General features: G+C 45.9%; 1 protein-coding gene across 1 annotated transcript; it reads left to right on the top strand.

The window, feature by feature from the left end:
* The first annotated feature begins 5102 nt into the window (after nt 1–5102).
* Nucleotides 5103–17199, top strand: LOC119165584 (uncharacterized). The gene is made up of 2 exons (XM_075873019.1): nt 5103–5520; nt 16761–17199. Exon 1 carries the CDS (start codon nt 5107–5109, stop codon nt 5449–5451), a length of 345 nt encoding a protein of 114 aa, XP_075729134.1. The 5' UTR covers nt 5103–5106; the 3' UTR covers nt 5452–5520; nt 16761–17199.
* Nucleotides 17200–18589: the final 1390 nt, after the last annotated feature.

Here is an 18589-nt window from a genome sequence, read left to right as displayed (position 1 = left end):
CTCACGCAGCCGCCAAAATAGACAGCTCCGAGAAGACCGCATCGTAGACAAATACGATGCAGGCTACTTTGCTGTCTAAACAAGATGGCCGCTCAGCGAATCACTCAGATATATCAAATCTCGCCGGAATGGTCGTCTGCACACAAGCAGATGCTTTCCCAGACGCTCAATGTGAGTGAGTAACGTTTATTTGTTTTTTATTTCAACACGAAATAAGCCAGAAAATACAACTGTTACGTTTGTTTATTTTAGCTTTTTCTTCTCGACATGAGGTGGCGCATCGTCGCGTAAAAGCCGTTCAAAAGTGTTCCCATTCTCGGACAGCATGGGCTCGGTGCTGTCTTCTAAGCAGTCTGCGTAGACTGTCTACCTGTTGTCTAAAAATTGGAACACAGCCTATGTCGATCACAAGGCTCGATGTGAACTTTCTGCCACCGAGCGACGCCATTGCTGTTTACCGGGGCAGGGAAAAGGTGAAATGGTGCTAGGAAGCCAGAAAACTAGAAACACCAAAGAACGAAAAACCTACACAGGTGATCCTGTGTTAGCGTTCGTGGACTACATGCAGAAGCGTAGCAAAAAAGGGCGTGCTAGGGCTTCGTAGCCTTGGCTGTGCTGCCGCAAAAGTTGTCGCCGAGTATAGACCATTTCACTGTTTACAAACACAGACCCTTGATGACTTCCGGTATCATCTACCGATGTGCCTGAATAGCATAGGTGTGCAAGAAGAGCGTTAGAAAATAGCCCACTAATTTTCTACACTTTTCTTTCGGATTTGGGAAAATGCATTCAAATAAATGTTCTTTTGAGCTACATAAATACTACAAGAGACTGCCTTGAACATTACTGATGTTTTTTTTTATCTGAAAAACTATTAAGAGACTTTCCTTACCATTGAAAAAAAAAGTGAAAATGTCCTTTCAGTTTCAACGTTACGAGCTGGTAAATGAGGTTGCCAGAAGTTTTGGGGGGGCTCAACGATTGCAATCTTGAAACCGCCTATATGGGCTTTAGCTTGTCCGGAGCCGCAGCGCCACGATGCGTTGCTTTGGCTTCCTTGTTCGGGGGAGGATATAGTTCGGACAGTTGGGAGAGAAGGGTTGGTCACTTTGGAGAGGATAAGGAGGAGAGTGTCGGTACTTTATATTAAGGCACTTTACGTCGATGCACCGAACCCGCCAGCACATTCCCAGCGTGAAAAGGAAACTAAGTGGACGGAGTATACAGTAACAGGACTCTTAAAACGAGCTTGACAGGTGTGAACGTGCGTATGAACGTGTTTAGATCTTTGAAAAGCGATACACGGAATGTGTCCAGCGGCGGCAGGTGGGCGGCCGCGTTAAACCTAATTTAAGGGCTAACGTGATTAATGTTCATGCACGTCTTCAGATTTCTGCGTCCAAAAGCGGATCTCTGGGGGCAGCATTCGTTGTGGCGAACCGCATTCCACTTTTCTAATTTGTGTCGACAGTTGTGAAAGCTAGCTGCGTGGCGTCAAAATGACGTTGCGGAAGAAATACCGGAAACAGGCGGCGCGCTGATCGCCAGCTCCAGGGACGTCGGAATCGGAACTGCTTTTCAAACAGACCATATGTTTGTGACACGTAAATTCTGGTTGCAGTGCTTCATATCAGCTCACCGCTTCTGTGGCTGATATGCATCTTACTGTTGCCATCTTTACGCAACTGTAAGCAACTGGTCATATAAAACAGATGCGGCTATTCAACGTATGTCTGTGCGCGTATTTACACATTTCTTTAGCACCACTTCATAACACTTCGCTCAATAAAAAAATTACTACACAGTCACCTTCATGCGCATGCTTCGCATGATATCGATTCTCAACGTACCGTGTTGCAAATAAAGAAGGAAGAAGGGGCGGCGGGCAGTTGTTTCTTTGACCTTCGACGTAGCCAGACAGTCGGGTCCGGGTCACATGCCGGATCTGCCGTTTTTGTTTTTCTTATTCTCGATTGAAAGTGTTTGAAACAACACCGCCACTGGTAGGGACCTATCCAAATTTTGTAGGTTGGCATTGACCTATCAGCGGAAATGTTATTTTCATTCGATTCCGTATACAATTTTTTTACATCACCGTTACTACACTACGGTAGAAGGCTACAAGTAATGTCCCTTCCTTGGCACTTTACAACAGTTGGTTTCGTTGGCCTAATTATGTCTAACTAGGAAATGAGCTGTTGCTCCTCCATGCCCGTTCACAAACAGAACGTGACTTCGGGCCGTAAAATGTCCGAATGGATCAATGTACGAAAAACAGCGCGAAACACAAGACAGTGAAAGAGACGGACGAAGCGCTGTCTACCAAGCTTTAATTCCACACATGGGGCTGTATATACGCAACATGAACAGAGGGAGAGAACAGTGACGTGGAACCTTTGTTAACGAAATATTTGTATGCGCCTGAAAAAAAAAACTGTGACCGGGAAGCATTCATCCACTTGACAAATACGCAACTTCCCTGGTGAGGGGCGCCAATGAAGGAGCTCACGCACGTGTCACCTTCTTTGTGAATGCAAAACGCCTCATGGATCTCGCGTGCTCGTGTCCCAATCGGTACGCACCTTCGCCTCAGATACGAGGCTTCAAACAACCAGATATATTCGCTTATTCTGCCATTCCAGTTATTCCGTTTGCCTCTGAGTTTTCGTCCCTCGAAAAGTGCGATAAGAGCAAAGTCATTCGCGCCTTCGCTATCTGTTTGAAGAGAGCGGTAGTCAAGATTAGACTACATATCCGAGCGACAACGGCTGTCGACCTCTGATACGTGACTGCTTGGCTCGAACGAATTCGCCGGCCGCAAAGCTACCACTGCCGTCATTTACTATGCAGGATAACTCCACTAGTGGTACAGCAACAGCCACGTCGACCTGAATTCTTAAACACTCATGCGCTAAGGGACACGAAATCAATAACACGAACGCCATAGTCACAGATAACCTTTTATTGAATCGGGTGAAACAAGCAGTCATTTAGAGAGAGACTTTACTGGGAAAACATATTTCTGCAGGCGCGGGTACAATCACTGACATATCCTGCTCCTCTGAATGAAAATGGGATTAAAAGATTACGGAAAGTAGGAGAGAAAATAATAACGCGAAGAAAGAATATATATGAAATGTGAAAGATAACCTGACACGTACTTAATTAAAAAAGGGGTAAGTTGAAATCTTTCTTTATGAAATAGCCAATCATCAAAGCCTTCCGACCACACCACTTTTTAACAGTAAATCGAACATTTACTGTAAAATTCCTGTCTGTTTTGAAGGGCTGGTCATCGGACCTGATATGATGTGCAACGTTAACGGGCCATGCAAATCACTTGTCGCTCCAACGATTGTCTCTCGTCAAGGCACAGGCACTGCTTGGCAAACAATGAATGCTCCACGCATTAATTGCGTCGTCCTTGTGGTAACACTGTTACTTTTTTCAACTCTTATCACGTCTGAAAAAACCTTCGATAACTTGTGTGTAGCGTTCTAAGCTGGTAAGAGTACGTACTGCTCGCGCTCACATTTAAAATATTTTGCGCGCGAAAATGAGGGGGAAAAAAAACGGCAGACACAAAAAAGTCTAAAAAACAGGTAAGAAAAGAAAAAAAAGATGCGAATTGGAAAAGAAAAGGAAAAAAAATTTCCAGGAATCCCTGCGCTATGCATTAATTGATACGTAGGGTTTAACGTCCCAAAACTACCATTTCATTATGAGACGCCGTAGTGGAGGGCTCCGGAAATTTAGACTGCCTGGGGTTCTTAGCGTGCACCCAAATATGAGCACCCGGGCATTTTCGCCTCCATCGAAAATGCAGCCACCGCATGGATGGATGGATTCGATCCCGCGACCTGCGGGTCATCAGCCGAGTGCTTTAGCCATTAAACCACCGCGGCGGAGCCATTGCGCTATGCAAGTCGCGTCGTGAGTGCTTATTTTCTTGGAAGCATTGCATTCAGTGTATTTCGGTGGCGGTCCCTTTATTGTAGACGGTGCCCGGCTAAGGTAGGGACTCGCGTGTCGCGGAAGCCCTTTCTTTTTTGACAGACCGTCACTAATCAAACGTCCATCGCCTGGGCTCTGTGGGACTGTCAATTGGCCTCTTTCTTTTACCGCGTGAGACAGTGTCCCGAGGCCCCGGCGAGTCGGCGCGGGCAGAAAAGGGGGTTTCTTAATTAAGAAGCTGTCTCGCTTTGATGGTGTACCAGGCAGTGTCGTCAAAAGAAAGCAATGGGCGTTTAAAGTGAATACTATTTTATTCTGAGAATGCGCGTTCGATACTTAGTCGGGGGCTTTCACAACTATTGATCGGTTGGCCGATCAGTGGTTGTAAGCCCGACATGTTTAACGGCCACTGCATACACAAGCCCCCGAACGCGGATTCTCACATTGAAAATCTCACATTGAAACAAAACTGGACACGTGTACACTGAACAACATGTCACCATGGACGCATTGGACATTCTCCTCGCGTTGTTCGCTTTGTCTTATGCCACGCGCGCATTATACACATTGGTGAATTGCCGAGATTACTTGCCGACCGTCACTGTGAAGTGCCCTTGATAGCAGCGAGCCTGCAATGACAGCCGGATTATCCGCCACCGTCGCCACCGAGCGTTTAAATATGTGTGTTCAGATGAGCCTCTTTTCATCCCCAGAGTGGTGCGGGCCAGCCTATGAGAACCTCACTGCTGAGTCCACACGTTCATCCCATGTCTGCATATTTCAGCAAGGGATGATATTCCTCGGGTGGACTTCTGCGGCACCCACGCAGGATCCAGACACTCATTTTAAAGCGAGGGGGTTCGCTTTAAGTGAAACCGGATAGGCGGGAGGGAGCCCCTAGCTTTGTTTTTAGAAGCACAAAAGCACACATCATAACAGATATACTGTTCCCACCTGCTCACTCGTTTGCCTTAATTAATGATGGGAGGTCTCGGGAGAAAGGGGCCACCCCGAACTCTGGATCCGCCGCTGCACTCACGACGCCTTGACGTCCGTCGTAGTCTACAGTTGTGACTACATCAGCATGCCGGGTACGGTTTCCATCGGCCGGCGGTCGATAGTGCTTGTCAGCTCTGGAAGTATGAAACTCGTATGATGCGGACGGTTGAGGAAATGGCGCGACGGCAGCGCCGCCACAGCAACGGTCGGCGCGGATCGATGGACGCGATGCCGCCGGACGAGCAGCGACTTGATCCGTTGGCCGGCCGCCTGGTGCGCGACGCCCTGGCCAGCGCACGCAAGCAACTCAGGGCCGAGGCCCACCTCGCGGCGCGTCTGGTGGCCGCCGCCCTGACCGCAGCCATCGGACCTCCGCAGGCTTCCCCGAGCGAACCAGACGCGGCCAAGGCGGCGGAGACGTCGTCGTCGCGCAGGCATCAGAGGACGTCTGCGGCGCCGCCGTGGAGCTTGTTGCCAGCCTGCTGCGCGGTCGTCTAGACAGGACCAACGTGTTGGCCTCCCGCTTTGACCCCGGACTCTTTCTGACGCTGTGCCTTCTCCTCAAAGGTTCGCTCCCATTTGTGATCGCCTCGTTCTTGGGCATCCGATTTTGCGCAAGTCCGAACCACTCTTACAAACGTACGATTGCTGGTTTCATAGGATGCACTTCTGCGTCTGTGATCGGCGTTAGTGTTCGACCGCTCCCATCCTATTTTTAGAAAAAAAAATGCTGGAATCACGGCGAAACTTGTCGGATAACGCTCAGCATCGGCGTCAGGCATATATTGCCGATACAGCAGCTATAACTGTGTCATGAGCGACGCGCACTCGGCCTCCGGCAGCAACCGACGCAAAAGCTCTTCTTCATGACATGTCAATCAGTGAAGCTTTTGGTGCCTACACTACAACATCCAATTGTATTCATTTTATGCCCCCTTCAGGGAGTGACGCTCTGAACATTTCACACTCGACTGTTCTATCGCCTCGAAGACCACTCGCCGACGTGATGCGAGATTACAAAGGCGAGCGGATAGACCTCCCCCTCCCCCCCTCCTTCCCCAATGAACTGGCGCTTTTACGATCCCCTTTAACCGTTCTTCATACTTTGCTATTTCTTTTAATCAATCTGTGTCCTCCTCAATGTTTCGGGGAGGGGGGGGGGGGTATTCTATGATGGATATCACACAATCTGTCTATCGCACATAAACAAGGTTCTCCCTAAATTCAACAGCATACCAAGAACAGGGCTGTGCTGTCAGCCACATGAACACAATCTCGGGTAAAGCAGCCAGCTTGGCCGAACGTCGACGTATTTTCGTCTATATTCTCATCGAATCGCTCCCTTTCACCCTGCGGTGGTTTCCCTGCGGTGGTCTAGTGGCTAAGGTACTCGGCTGCTGACCCGCAGGTCGCGGGTTCGAATTCCGACTGCGGCGGTTGCATTTCCGATGGAGGCGGAAATGTTGTAGGCCCGTGAGCTCAGATTTGGGTGCACGTTAAAGAACCCCAGGTGGTCGAAATTTCCGGAGCCCTCCACTACGGCGTCTCTCATAATCATATAGTGGTTTTGGGACGTTAAACCCCGCATATCAATCAATCAATCAATCAATCCCTTTCACTTCTACTGAAGTTTTCATAGTAGTGGCAGATGTGCGAAAACAGCTTCTATTCAGAAGAAAAGCTATACGTTTCGGACACTGTGTAGCATAACGTGGTCTTTGAGACGAATTTCTTTCGTTTTAGGTTGACATATGTATACATGAAACGAAAGAAATTGCGTCAGAGATACAGTGGGGCACGACCAAGACGACTGTGTACAAAACATCAAAATATTAATGCGGACAAAGGAGTTGAGACACATCAAAACATACAGGCAGCTGCGCGAAAACTGCGTATGTACAATAAAACTAACAACCTATCAGATTTTGTCGTATAACTCGCATTCTAGAACATTCTAGAACAATTTGGGTCTATTTGTTAGTACGAATATCAGTGTTTCTACAGCAGTAAGTGCCGTCGTATTTGGACGCCGTTTGGTTAATCTTATGGGAAGTCAGGCTGTGGGGAATCCCGCAGGCGGAGCTTTGCTGACACAGCACGGTTAAGTTGTGTAATTACCTGATATATTTGCGTGCATATCTATTTTTATGTATGGTATTTTTTCTGTTACTCTTCTTTCTAGTGGAATGGTGTTTACATTGCATAACCTTTAGTTACCTTTTGTTTGCATGTATGTATATTTAATGCATTGTTGTACAGCTTAGTTATAATATGTTTACTGTTTTTATGTATTCTGCTGTAGCCCCCCTTTTCCTGCCTTGATCTCACTTGATATGGGCAGTACTTCTTAATTAATTAATTATTTATTTAAACCGGGGTTGAACTTTCGTATACTTTGGGCCAGCGTGTTTCGCCCGTGGCTGCTCCACAGAATATCGGTTAGTCTTTTGTATGTGAAGGATTAAAGTATACAGTGAACTATAGTGCGTCAGCTACGTAAGCGGCATGCTCATTATTTCCACGCTATTATTCCTAGGTAGTTTAACGATAGGAATTAGCACAAACCTTCTTCATTGCCGCTTGGCTTCAGCACCGCAAATGCAACGTGCGTCTGACGGACACAACAGCTGTCCCCGAGTGCTACATAAACGGCGCACACACATGCATGACATTTGCTTTACTGTACCAAGGACACAATGCTCAAAGATCACCAATGGCATATATATATATATACTCATTCAGTATGATTATATAAAGCAGCATTTGAAACCAAAATTCATGGATGAATAATTCGCTTCATCGTCATCAGCCTGACTATGCCCACTGCAGGGCAAAGGTCTCTCTCTTGATCCGTCAATCAACCCAGTCTTGTGCTTTACGTTGCCACGTTATACCCGCAAACTTTTTAATCTCATGAGCCCACCTAACTTTCTGTCTCCCCTTCGTGTGTTTGCTTTCTCTGGGAATCCAGTAGGTTACCCTTAATGACCAGCGGTTATCCTATCTACGCCCTACATGCCCGGCCCATTTCCTTTTCTCGATTTCAACTATGATATCCTTAACCCCGGTTTGTTCTCTGACCCACCCTGCCCTCTTCTTGTCTCTTAAGGTTACGCCTATCATTTTCCTTTCCATCGCTCGTTGCGTCGTCCTCAATTTAATCTGAACCCTCTTTGTAAGCCTTCAGGTTTCTGCTACGTAGGTAAGCACTGGCAAGATGCAGCTGTTATATACCTTCCTTTCGAGGTTTAGTTGCAGATTACCATTCATGATTTGAGAATGCATGCCAAATGTGATCCACCCCATCCTTATTCTCCTAGTTATTTCACTCTCATGGTTCGGCTCCGTGGTTACTACCTGTCCCAAGTAGACATATTCCTTTACAACTTCCAGCGTCTCTCCACCTATTGCGAAGTGCTGTTTCTTGCCGATACTGTTGCACATTACTTTAGTTTTGTGCATATTTATTTTTAGACCTACTTTTGTGCTTTCCGTGTCCAGTACAGTAATTTTGAGCTGTAATTCGTCCCATGAGTTACTCGTCAAGGCAATGTCATCAGCAAATCGCAGGTTACTAAGATACTCTCCATTAACTCTTATCCCTAACTCTTCCCAATCTATAGGGCTCTGAATACCTCCTGTGAAAATTCCGTGAATAGCATTGGAGAGATTATGTCTCTCTGCCTTACACCCTTCTTTGCTGGTATTATGTCGCTTTCTTTATAGATAATTATAGTGGCTGTTAATGTTCTGTACATTTCTTCCAGTATGTTTATGTAGGGTTTGTCGATGCCTTGATTTCTTAGTGCCTGCATTACTGCTGATGTCTCGACTGAGCCAAAGGCCAAGTGGATGTGGCGAAGTTTCAATGGCAAAACTAAAAATGAAATAGACTTCATTCTGCGTGCACACCCAGGTAGTTTACAGGATGTAAAAGTAGTTGGCAAGATCAGATGCAGTGATCATAGAATGGTAAAAGCTCGTATTCACCTAGATTTTAAAAAGCAAAGACAAAAACTGATACGCAAGAAGCCAATTAATGAACTGGCGGTGAGAGGGAAAATACAGGAATTCAGAGTTTCGCTTAAGAATTGATTTGAGACTCTAAATTAGATAACCGACGTTAGCATTGACACAATGAACGATAATCTTACTAATATCGCCAAAGAGTGTGCAGTTGAAGTTGGAGTTACAGTCACTGGACAGGAAACTGGTAAACTGTTTCAAGAGACGAAAAATCTTATTAAGAGACTACAAACGATAAAAGCCTCAAATGCAACTGACAAAATAGCGCTAGTGGAGCTTTCGAAGTTAATAGGCGTGAGGTAGCCGACATCAGGAGCTATAACATGGAAGTAATTCAAGAGGCTGTAAAAAGCGGCAGAAGCCTAAAATCGGCTGTATGCATTGAGGAACAAGGAAGGCAATGTTATAACCAATATGGATAGGATAGGCGAGATGGCGTAGAAGTTCTACATAGAGCTGTACAGATGTCAAAAGAACCAGGATGATATTATGAGAAACAATAATGGACCAGAGGAATTCTACATCCTACCAGTAATGACAGGGGAAGTAAGGAACACCCTAGAAGGAATAAAAATAGGCAAAGCCCCTGAAGAGGATAAGGTAACAACAGACCTCCTGAAAGATGGCGGAGAAATGGTATTAGAAAAATTATCCACCTTATATACGAAGTGTCTCTTGACACTTCGGGAAGGGTACCAGAATCTTGGGAAAAACACCAGCATCATCTTCGTCCACAAGAAAAAAGGCGTCAAGTACTTGAAGAACAATTACAGGCCGATCAGCTTACTGTCAGTTCTCTACAAACTATTCACAAAAATAATAGCCAATACAATTAATGCGATATTAGAGTTCAATCAACCAAAGCACCAAGCAGGATTCTGTACCCGGGCTACTTCTCAATAGACCATATTTATACTATCAATCAGGTAATAGCGAAATGCGCTGAATACAACCAACGCCTATACATAGCTTTCTTAGATTAGGAGAAGAATTCGCTTATCAACTTTTAATTTCATGGCTCTCATATCACGATGTCCAAACAGAAACAGTTCATTTTAAGTGGGGCGCAGCACATAACAGGGACTGAAAGACGACACAAATTTTTTTCTCTTTACTGAGCCCTACTTCTGGCATTTAAAATGAAGCGTTACCAACTAGCCCAAATGAATGTGTTTCGAAAGCAATAGCCGGAGCACATGCTAAAAACGTCATCATATTGAAAAAAAAAAAACAGGAAGCAAAGTTTGTGGCTCATCTTTCTTCCATAATTGGGCAGCGCACAAAGGGACACACACAAAAGAAGGAAACATGACTGTCTTTCCTTCTTTTGTGTGGATTATGGATAAGTTCCAACTCACCCGGCTTTCAGTTCTACTACAGTTAAATATCTTTCTTCCTTCAGCATTCCGAGTTCCTCTTTGTGTGCAGCAAGGGACGCAGCAATACGTCGGCGTTGCGATTATCGGCCAATATACGCCTCACGTCGATACGCCTTACGTGTACGTTGTGGTGTCTCTTCTGTGACGAACGCACCGCTCTTGGAGTGAACGGACACAGCAGACGCGGTAGGACCAAACCAATTAACACGCATTTATTTAGCTACTTATAGATTGACGATATCGCCAGCCGAATTATTATAACATCATCTATTGTGATCAACACGCTAGAACATGCTTACACAAAATTACACAACACTCAACAGCATAACATTAACAAGAATACACATAAGGCGGCTTCGCCAACGCTTGACTTGCCACGAGGGCCCCCGGCGCGCAACCCGCGGAGCCGCACAGCGGGGACCCGCGCGAGAGACAACCATTCGCGCCAACCACCAAAGAGACTCGCTCAACTCTCTGGGGCTGTCACCAAGGCCTGCCGCCAGGCGTCACCACCTGCGCTACCGATCTAACCAAGATGATGATGGTGGTGGTCGACGCTCGCGAGCACAACGCTACCAACCGTTGGGTAGTTGTGATCCCGAAATGCGGCCTATGCGTGAAACACATGCGCCACAAGGCGCAAACGACTTTACTGGGGGTGTTTGCACCCCCACAACGTATTAGTTAACACACTTGACTGTGTGCGTATTGCGCCACGCTCGAGCCTCTAACATGGCGGTATGCACACGACAGGTGGCAGCAATATTGCATAAGGTCTATTAAATGGTATAGAGTTTGAATTTCGAGTGATTTATTCGTCAGTTGTGAATGATGACGATTAGACCAGATGTTTTATGGCGCAAGGGCCATTTGATGGCCAAAAAGCACCATTTCATAAAACAAAAAAATGTGGGCAACGATTATATGTTAAGCAGCTACATAAGGACCTTAAAATTCTGGGCACTGAAGGTGCGTGAAATGTAGAAGTATTAAATCAACGGAGTGACATGAAATGTTGAAACGAGAAGAGATGGCAAATGATCGTGATGATGAAACTATAGATGTACGGTTTGAGCACGAACGCCCCGTCAATGTCCAAGGACCACGAGACCGGTGCTTTCTATCTACTGCAGCAGCTACCCCTGCTCGGAAGTCGTGCTGCGGATTACTTTGGTATATCACGTGAAAATTATGTACATCTTCTAAAAACGCTAATAATGAATCGTGTTTGAAAACCAGATCTCAATATACCATTGAACGTCTCTGGATGAAGTGACATTTAATGAGAAATGTTTTTTTTTTCTTATAGAGTATAATGCACAGCATCGAATGGTAATGTGAAGGACGAAAAGTGGTTCCCCGTGTTTCTGGCACACTTGTGGATCTCTACTGGACAGAAGGTATAAGTGTGTACTGTCTGTGTCCTTCTCTTACCCTGTTAATTGGGAATCTTTACGTACTTTGTATAGCTTTCTGCCACGAGCGCACTATAGTCGGATACAATTGCAGAAGTGCGCGGCATTTCAATTCAAAGGCAGATGCATACAAGCTTGCACCAACGGGTGCGCATTCCAGAGTGACATCATGAAAAAGACAGCCAGGGACCCCGCTTCCGGAGGACATCCACCGGTGTGCCAGTTTTGGACATACGTATGTCCGACAGGGATCCTCAGCAATCCACCAGCTGCACTACGGCTGTCTGTGGAGCCGTTATGCACACACAAAAAAAATGTCGATCTGTCGAACGTTCGATGGGTGACAAAAACCGTACGTTCAACCACAGGACAGATCTGCAGTTAGCCCTTTCAGTGCGTACCTGGGAATATTGCTGAAATTACCGGACGTACGTTGGACATGCATTGCTTTATGCCGCACAATACAACGTTCGCCTTCACCATACGCGACTGGTCACGCGTACGCACTACGGCGTTTACGCGGGCGTCGACCTATAGCACATGACAAGAACTAACGTTCCATTTTAGCCCGCAAATAAGATCGCACCCATAATGAACACCTGGCTCAGCCATGGTTAACCTTCCCACATTTCTTTCATCCTTATTCTATCTATCTATCTATTTGGTACAGAAGCATTAAACCTGCCAGGAACAAACTTGACTGGCTTTTCTTACAGCATAGCATGCTGCAACTAAGATATCAAGCAAATAAGGACGTGGCACATAGTACGGGGTGCGGCAATATATTTTTATTCTAAAAACTTCAGATGCCTTTCGAAAACAATATAAGCTTTCACGTAAAATTTAATGAACAATGACGATCATATGATGCACTCCGGGTCCCTTCAAAGAAAGTGAACTGGTGGTCGCGTTAGCAGGCGCGTTCCCAGGCCCAGTGTCTTGCACGAACAGCAGTGAAGAAAAGATGCATACAAGTAAGCTACGTATGAATTGGAAAACATAAGACAGATTTCTAATTACAAATCTGACAAAATGCTATTTGTAAATAACAATCTATCATAACTGCACTCAGGCGAGCCGCGTATTCGGTAGAAACGTTGCGCTTCGTCGGCGTTGTAAGCATGCTTGCCTACAAGTACACCGGCTTGTCGCTCTCAAGCTCACAAACGTGACCCGCAGAAGAACAAAATTATCCAAAAAAGGTCGAGTCAGTTACGATTCACACCGGCGTGTTTTCTATAGCTACACGTTCGACCAAGATTCAAACGCCAGCAAACAATTGTCATACCGTTTTAATCACAATTTTAAAATGTTCCAGTAACGAAGTGCCAAAAAGTCCGGGGCACTTAATTGGACTTATCGAAAGAAGTACATTATCCGATCGGGTGACGTTTAGCTGCATCCTATATCGGCAACGGCTCCGCCGCGGTGGTCTAGTGGGCAAGAACTCGGCTGCTGACCCGCATGCGGATCGCGGGATGGAATCCAGGCTGCGGCAGCTGCATTTCCGATGGAGGCGGAAATGGTGTAGGCCCGTGTGTTCAGATTTGGGCGCACGTTGAACAACCCCAGATGGTCAAAATTTCCGGAGCCCTCCACTATGGCGCCCCTCATAATCATATGGTGGTTTTGGGACGTTGAACCGTGCACATATCAATCAATCCTATATCGGCAACGAAGGTGGTAAGCAGATCCGGCCATTGAATTGAAATGAACCGTCGACGAGAACACGCAGTAGACCTTGTTTCACGAAACACTGGTGCAAAATATGCGGAAAACAGAATGCGGACTTTTACTTGACTGTGGATAACAGCTGCTGTAATCCGTACAGGAAAGCTCAACACGCTAAGCGATGACCGCCGGTCTGCCGATCGAGCCACCGCGCATCGTTGCGGGGGGGGGGGGGGGGGGGGGGGAGGACAGGTTTGACAGCCGCTGGATTAAAAAACACGGTCGTGAAAGTTCCAACATGCGTGACATTGTACTGCGTCACCACTTACCTGAAGCCAAGCTGACGCCAGCTGGCGTGCGCGCCAATGAGCGCCTGCGTGTTGCTCACGTGTCGCACCCGTTATTGTATCGGTCGCAGTCGCGCGAGCTGGTTGCGCCTTGGCTTGAAAAGAATACGCCACAGGCACGTGCAGCCGACAATTTTTTTTTTCTAACCTGAACGCGCTTGTGTTGACCGCCCAGTCCATGAGAGCCTTATTCGGCGGCGAAATTATACTACGACAATACGTGCATGTACGCTATTAAGAGTCTCCAGCTGTCGTCTCTTGGGCTGTTCTGTGATCCGGATATCGGGAGACCGAGATTAGGGAATTAATGACTCAACGGTCGGTGCTCACACGTTCAAAAAAATGGGCAGCTGTACACTCGGGCTTGCGGGGTCAAGTCAATTATTTTGGGGAGGTTGTTAGCGTCACTAGTTAGTATAAACCAGCGGCCACCACTCTTTTTACATGACGTTTGGGCATTTTTGGCACTTTCTTGACACAACCTTCTCAGAATCATTGCGGTGGACGTTGAATGCTGGCTCTCTATGTTGCCTAAACAATGTCTTGAGGTACACGTTATGAGGTTGTTTGGCAGACAAAGCTATTTTGGAGTTGTTGAAAAATTTATAAGTACATTTGAGGCGCTATTCTTCCCTTTTGAAAATGTCTGCTTTACGGTCTTTTCTTAGACCAAGACGTATATAACCGTTTGTAGCAGTTCCGGAAATTCTTTAAGGTTTTGTTTCTCGGGGTGTGGATGTCCATCTGCTGCCCAAATTATTGAGTCCATATGAAATCCTTTGTAGATATCCTACGGATGTTCCAGACAAGAAACAAAACAGGTGTAAGGTACAATCGAAATGCAACAGCCCTAGGTTGTCCCTCATATAACCAGCTCCAGACGTGTAGAGAGAGAAACAACATTTATTAAGAGTCCGGCGATAATAAATCGGGGCGGGCTTGAACCCTGGCCTAGGCATCGGCCGCGAGCCCTTAGGCTAGGGCGGCTTCCTCGGCTCGCTGGACGACCCATAGTCGTCGTTCTAATGCGGAGCTGAGCAGAGCCGCCTCCCAGCGCGCCCTGCGGTTCGAGACTGCCTCCTCATTCGTACTGCTGAATGTGTCATTGAGACTCGAGCCCTCCCATAACATATGCCCCAGGGTTGCCCCGGAATCGCTTGCTTTGCATTTATCTGTCGAATACAGGTCAGGGTAACAGGGGCGAAAGATCACTGGATTTGGAAAAGTGTCTGTTTGGAGTTGTCTCCGGCTAATTTGCAATGTGGTGGTGGGTATTTACGCCTACCGAGCTTGTAGTGCTGCGCAATCTCACTGTAGCTAGTCATAAGTTGCTCCCACTCCCACACTTTTCCGCGTGTGGCCTCGGTAGAGGCGGCATCGGGTTCCAGACGTGGATGTTCGGTTTTAATTTGAATCTACACTGAATTTTTGTGGCCCATTGGGTAGATGGAACACAAAAAAGTCAGAGCCGCTGTTGAGGATAAGGTAAAGTCAGACCTGTTGAAAGATGATGAACAGATCATACTAGAATCTTGGAAGAATGGCAATATAATTTAATCCTTAAGAAAGGGAATGTCAAGCACTTGAGAAATGAAGGCCATGGTCAGCTTCCTGTCTGTTGTCTACAAGCTATTCACAAAAATAGCTAATTATGACATTGCAGCTCAATCAACCAAAGGACCAAGTAGGATTTCGTACACGCTACAAAATAATGTATAGACCATATTCATACTGTCAATCAAGCGATAGACATATGCACAGAATAGGACCAAGCCCCATACATAGCCTTCATAGATTACTAGAAGACATTTGATTCAGTCGAGATATCAGCACTCATACAGACACTGCATGGGCATCAACAAAGCATATGTGTGTGTGTGCGCGTGTGTATATATATATATATATATATATATATATATATATATATATATATATATAAATATACATACATACACTGGAATAAATCTACAGCCACTCTAGTTCTCCATGAAGGAAAGGGTAAAATCCCGATAAATCAGGGTGCAAGACAGATGGGAATGATTTCTTCATTGCCATTTACCGCGTGTTTACAGGAGGTTTTCACGGCCTTAGATTGGGAATTAAGAGCTGTGGACAAAAGTTAATGGAGAGTATCTTAGTAACCTGCGATTTATTGATGAGTAACTCAGGGGACAAATTACATACAGCTCATGATTACTGAATGGGACACGGAAAGCAGAAGAGTAAGTGTAAAATTTATTATGCACAAAACTAAAGTAATGTACAGCAGCCTCCGCGGATAAGAGCGTTTTGCTATAGGTGGCAAGACACCGGAAGTTGTAAAGGAACATGTCTACTTAGGATAGGTTGTAACCGTGGAGCCCAACCATGAGAGCGAAACAACAAGAAGGATAAGAATGGAGTGGAACACATTCGGCAGGCATTCTCAAATTACGAACGGTCGTGTCCCTCAAGAGGAAGGTATATTATCTTACCGGTACTTGACTGCAGAGCAGAGACTTGGATGCCTACAATGAGGGTTCAACTTAAATTGAGGACGACGCTGCGAGCGATGGAAAGGAAAATGATAGGTGTTATAAACTTAAGAGAGAAGAAGAGAGCAGAGTGAGTCGGAGAACAAACCGGTCTTAAGGATGTCATAGTTGAAATTAAGGAGAAGAAACGGACATGGACTGGGCACGTAGCGCGTAGGGAGAATAAGCACTGATCATTAAGGGTAACTAACTGGATTCCCAGAGAAGGCAAACGCGTGAGAGAGAGACAGAAAATTAGGTGGGCATGTGAAATCAACAAGTTAGCAGTTATTAGCGTGTCAGCAGAAAACACAAGGTTGATTGGCGGATTATGGGAGAGGCTTTTGCCCTGCAGTGAGCAAAGTTAGGATGCTGATGGTAACCTTTTTTTTTTCAGTTTATTTGTGTAAGTGTGTGTTTGAAGTATTACTTAAAGCAGCGCGCTTGCATCTCCAGCTCCCAGGGCCAGCACCCACCTCCGGCCACCCACACTTTAGTCGAGCACACACAACCGAGCAGACGGCGGCAGCTGGACCCATGGTGCACCGCGCATGGAAACACAAGTCAACATGATCGAGCTGTGGTCAAGAAAACTGTGCGACAGCGGACACCACCTGGCGGTGTCACTATCGTGGTGCAGTGAACATGCAAGAAATAAACAATGTCCGGCGCCAGCTTTTCAACGTGCAGAAGAAGCGTATCCCCGTTTGACAAATCTGTTCTGTGGCCCACACGTTAGAGGAAAAACCAGAAACATTATCGTATATCTGCACGGAGCTACAAGTAAATTCATCGGCTTACTCAAAATTAAACATTTGGGCGGTCAATAAAAGTTGGGCGGGATCCAGGAGCAAGAGTGCTGCTCTGGACTATCATATTCCGTCGCCTTGCGCAACTTGACATCATGTAAACTCTAATCGGCTGAAGATACCCCATTACAAAATTTGACAGAAATATACCGAAATTCGACGGCCTTTGGAATACGTCCCTCGATAATCTTTCAAGTGTTAAGATTTCATTTTGAGACGTTCGCATGAATTACCAGTAGCTTCATGCGGCCAATCAGCAGGGGTGTTTGAGGATTGAACAGCTAGCCGCGACTGATATCTGCACACAATCTGTACGAACCGCAAAAGACAAAACAAATTATTTCGAATAATCAATCATCTCTTGTGCTACAATCATGCTACAAAGATCACGGATACTCGTTTTTAAACGTACCAGTTCACATTTAACGAGTCGAAACACTTCACAGCGTAGTGCTTTCAGTACTTTTTTAATTCGTCGTCGAATCAAATGCCAAGCCCACAAAAGCCTATAGAGTACACCGGTATGAGTTCCAAAATTTTAATTACGGAGTCTTTCTAAAAGCTTGTTTCGATTCCTGCTGCACGCTGACGTCGCAACACGATATGAGCCTCTCCTCAGGTAAGTTCCGCGGGCTGCGAGGCTCCGTCGGTGACACGTCACAAGCGGCCAAAGGTTCGGTATAGACCAGGCACAACCAGCCATTATTGGTGCGTGACACCACCAGAACTGATATTTAGTCTGACGTCTGGCTGTAGTGTCGACGTCAGAAAGTGAACCATGCAAAAATTGATTTTAAGGGAAAGGTATGGAAAAAGAAAGAAACGCTTCATTGATGCCGCACAAAAAAAATGTCGGGTCTCTTAAGCTTCGCCTGTAGGAATTGAATGCGATAGCGATATCCTGTCCTTATGTATTTCAGACACTTAGTGCGGAAATCTTTTCAAACTTTCCATGCACCCATCACGTGGCCTTATGGGAATAGGTGCAGTAACATGTTCAACTTCTGCAGAGGGGTGACCGGCTTTAAAGCATGAAGTCATCAACGTATTATAGTCACATGTTCTGAAGCCCGATTGCAATGTCCGCTTGTACCATGAATTATCGCTAAAACATTTCAAGGTGTATTTTGAAGCATGTATACAGGAAGCGTGTGGGCATGAAAGTTACATTCACTGTATTTCGAAACAGAGGAACTTATTTTCACTGTATTCACAAGCAGAGGCGTGGCTGTGTGGTAGAACAACCGCTTGCCACGCTATCAACCTGTGTTCAATCAACACTCGAACCCAAATGACCCTGCCCACTCTGACCCAGGATTCTTTTATTATTTATTCCATTGACATCGTTCCCGATTTTTCGGTGACACATAAGATGACAACTTTTCACTCGCAACTAACGACGCCGACGTCAACACCGACGGCAGAATTTCTGCGAAACGAGCTCTTTAACGCTTTCACATTAAGGGAAAAACCTTA

The sequence above is a fragment of the Rhipicephalus microplus genome, chromosome 9 (genome assembly GCF_043290135.1).
Source record: "Rhipicephalus microplus isolate Deutch F79 chromosome 9, USDA_Rmic, whole genome shotgun sequence".
Lineage (NCBI taxonomy): Eukaryota > Metazoa > Arthropoda > Arachnida > Ixodida > Ixodidae > Rhipicephalus > Rhipicephalus microplus.
This window is presented reverse-complemented; position numbering and strand designations above follow the sequence as displayed.

Bases quoted from the DNA above. Each gene is read 5' to 3' on its own strand.
- LOC119165584 (XM_075873019.1), top strand. From the start codon at position 5,107: ATGATGCGGACGGTTGAGGAAATGGCGCGACGGCAGCGCCGCCACAGC.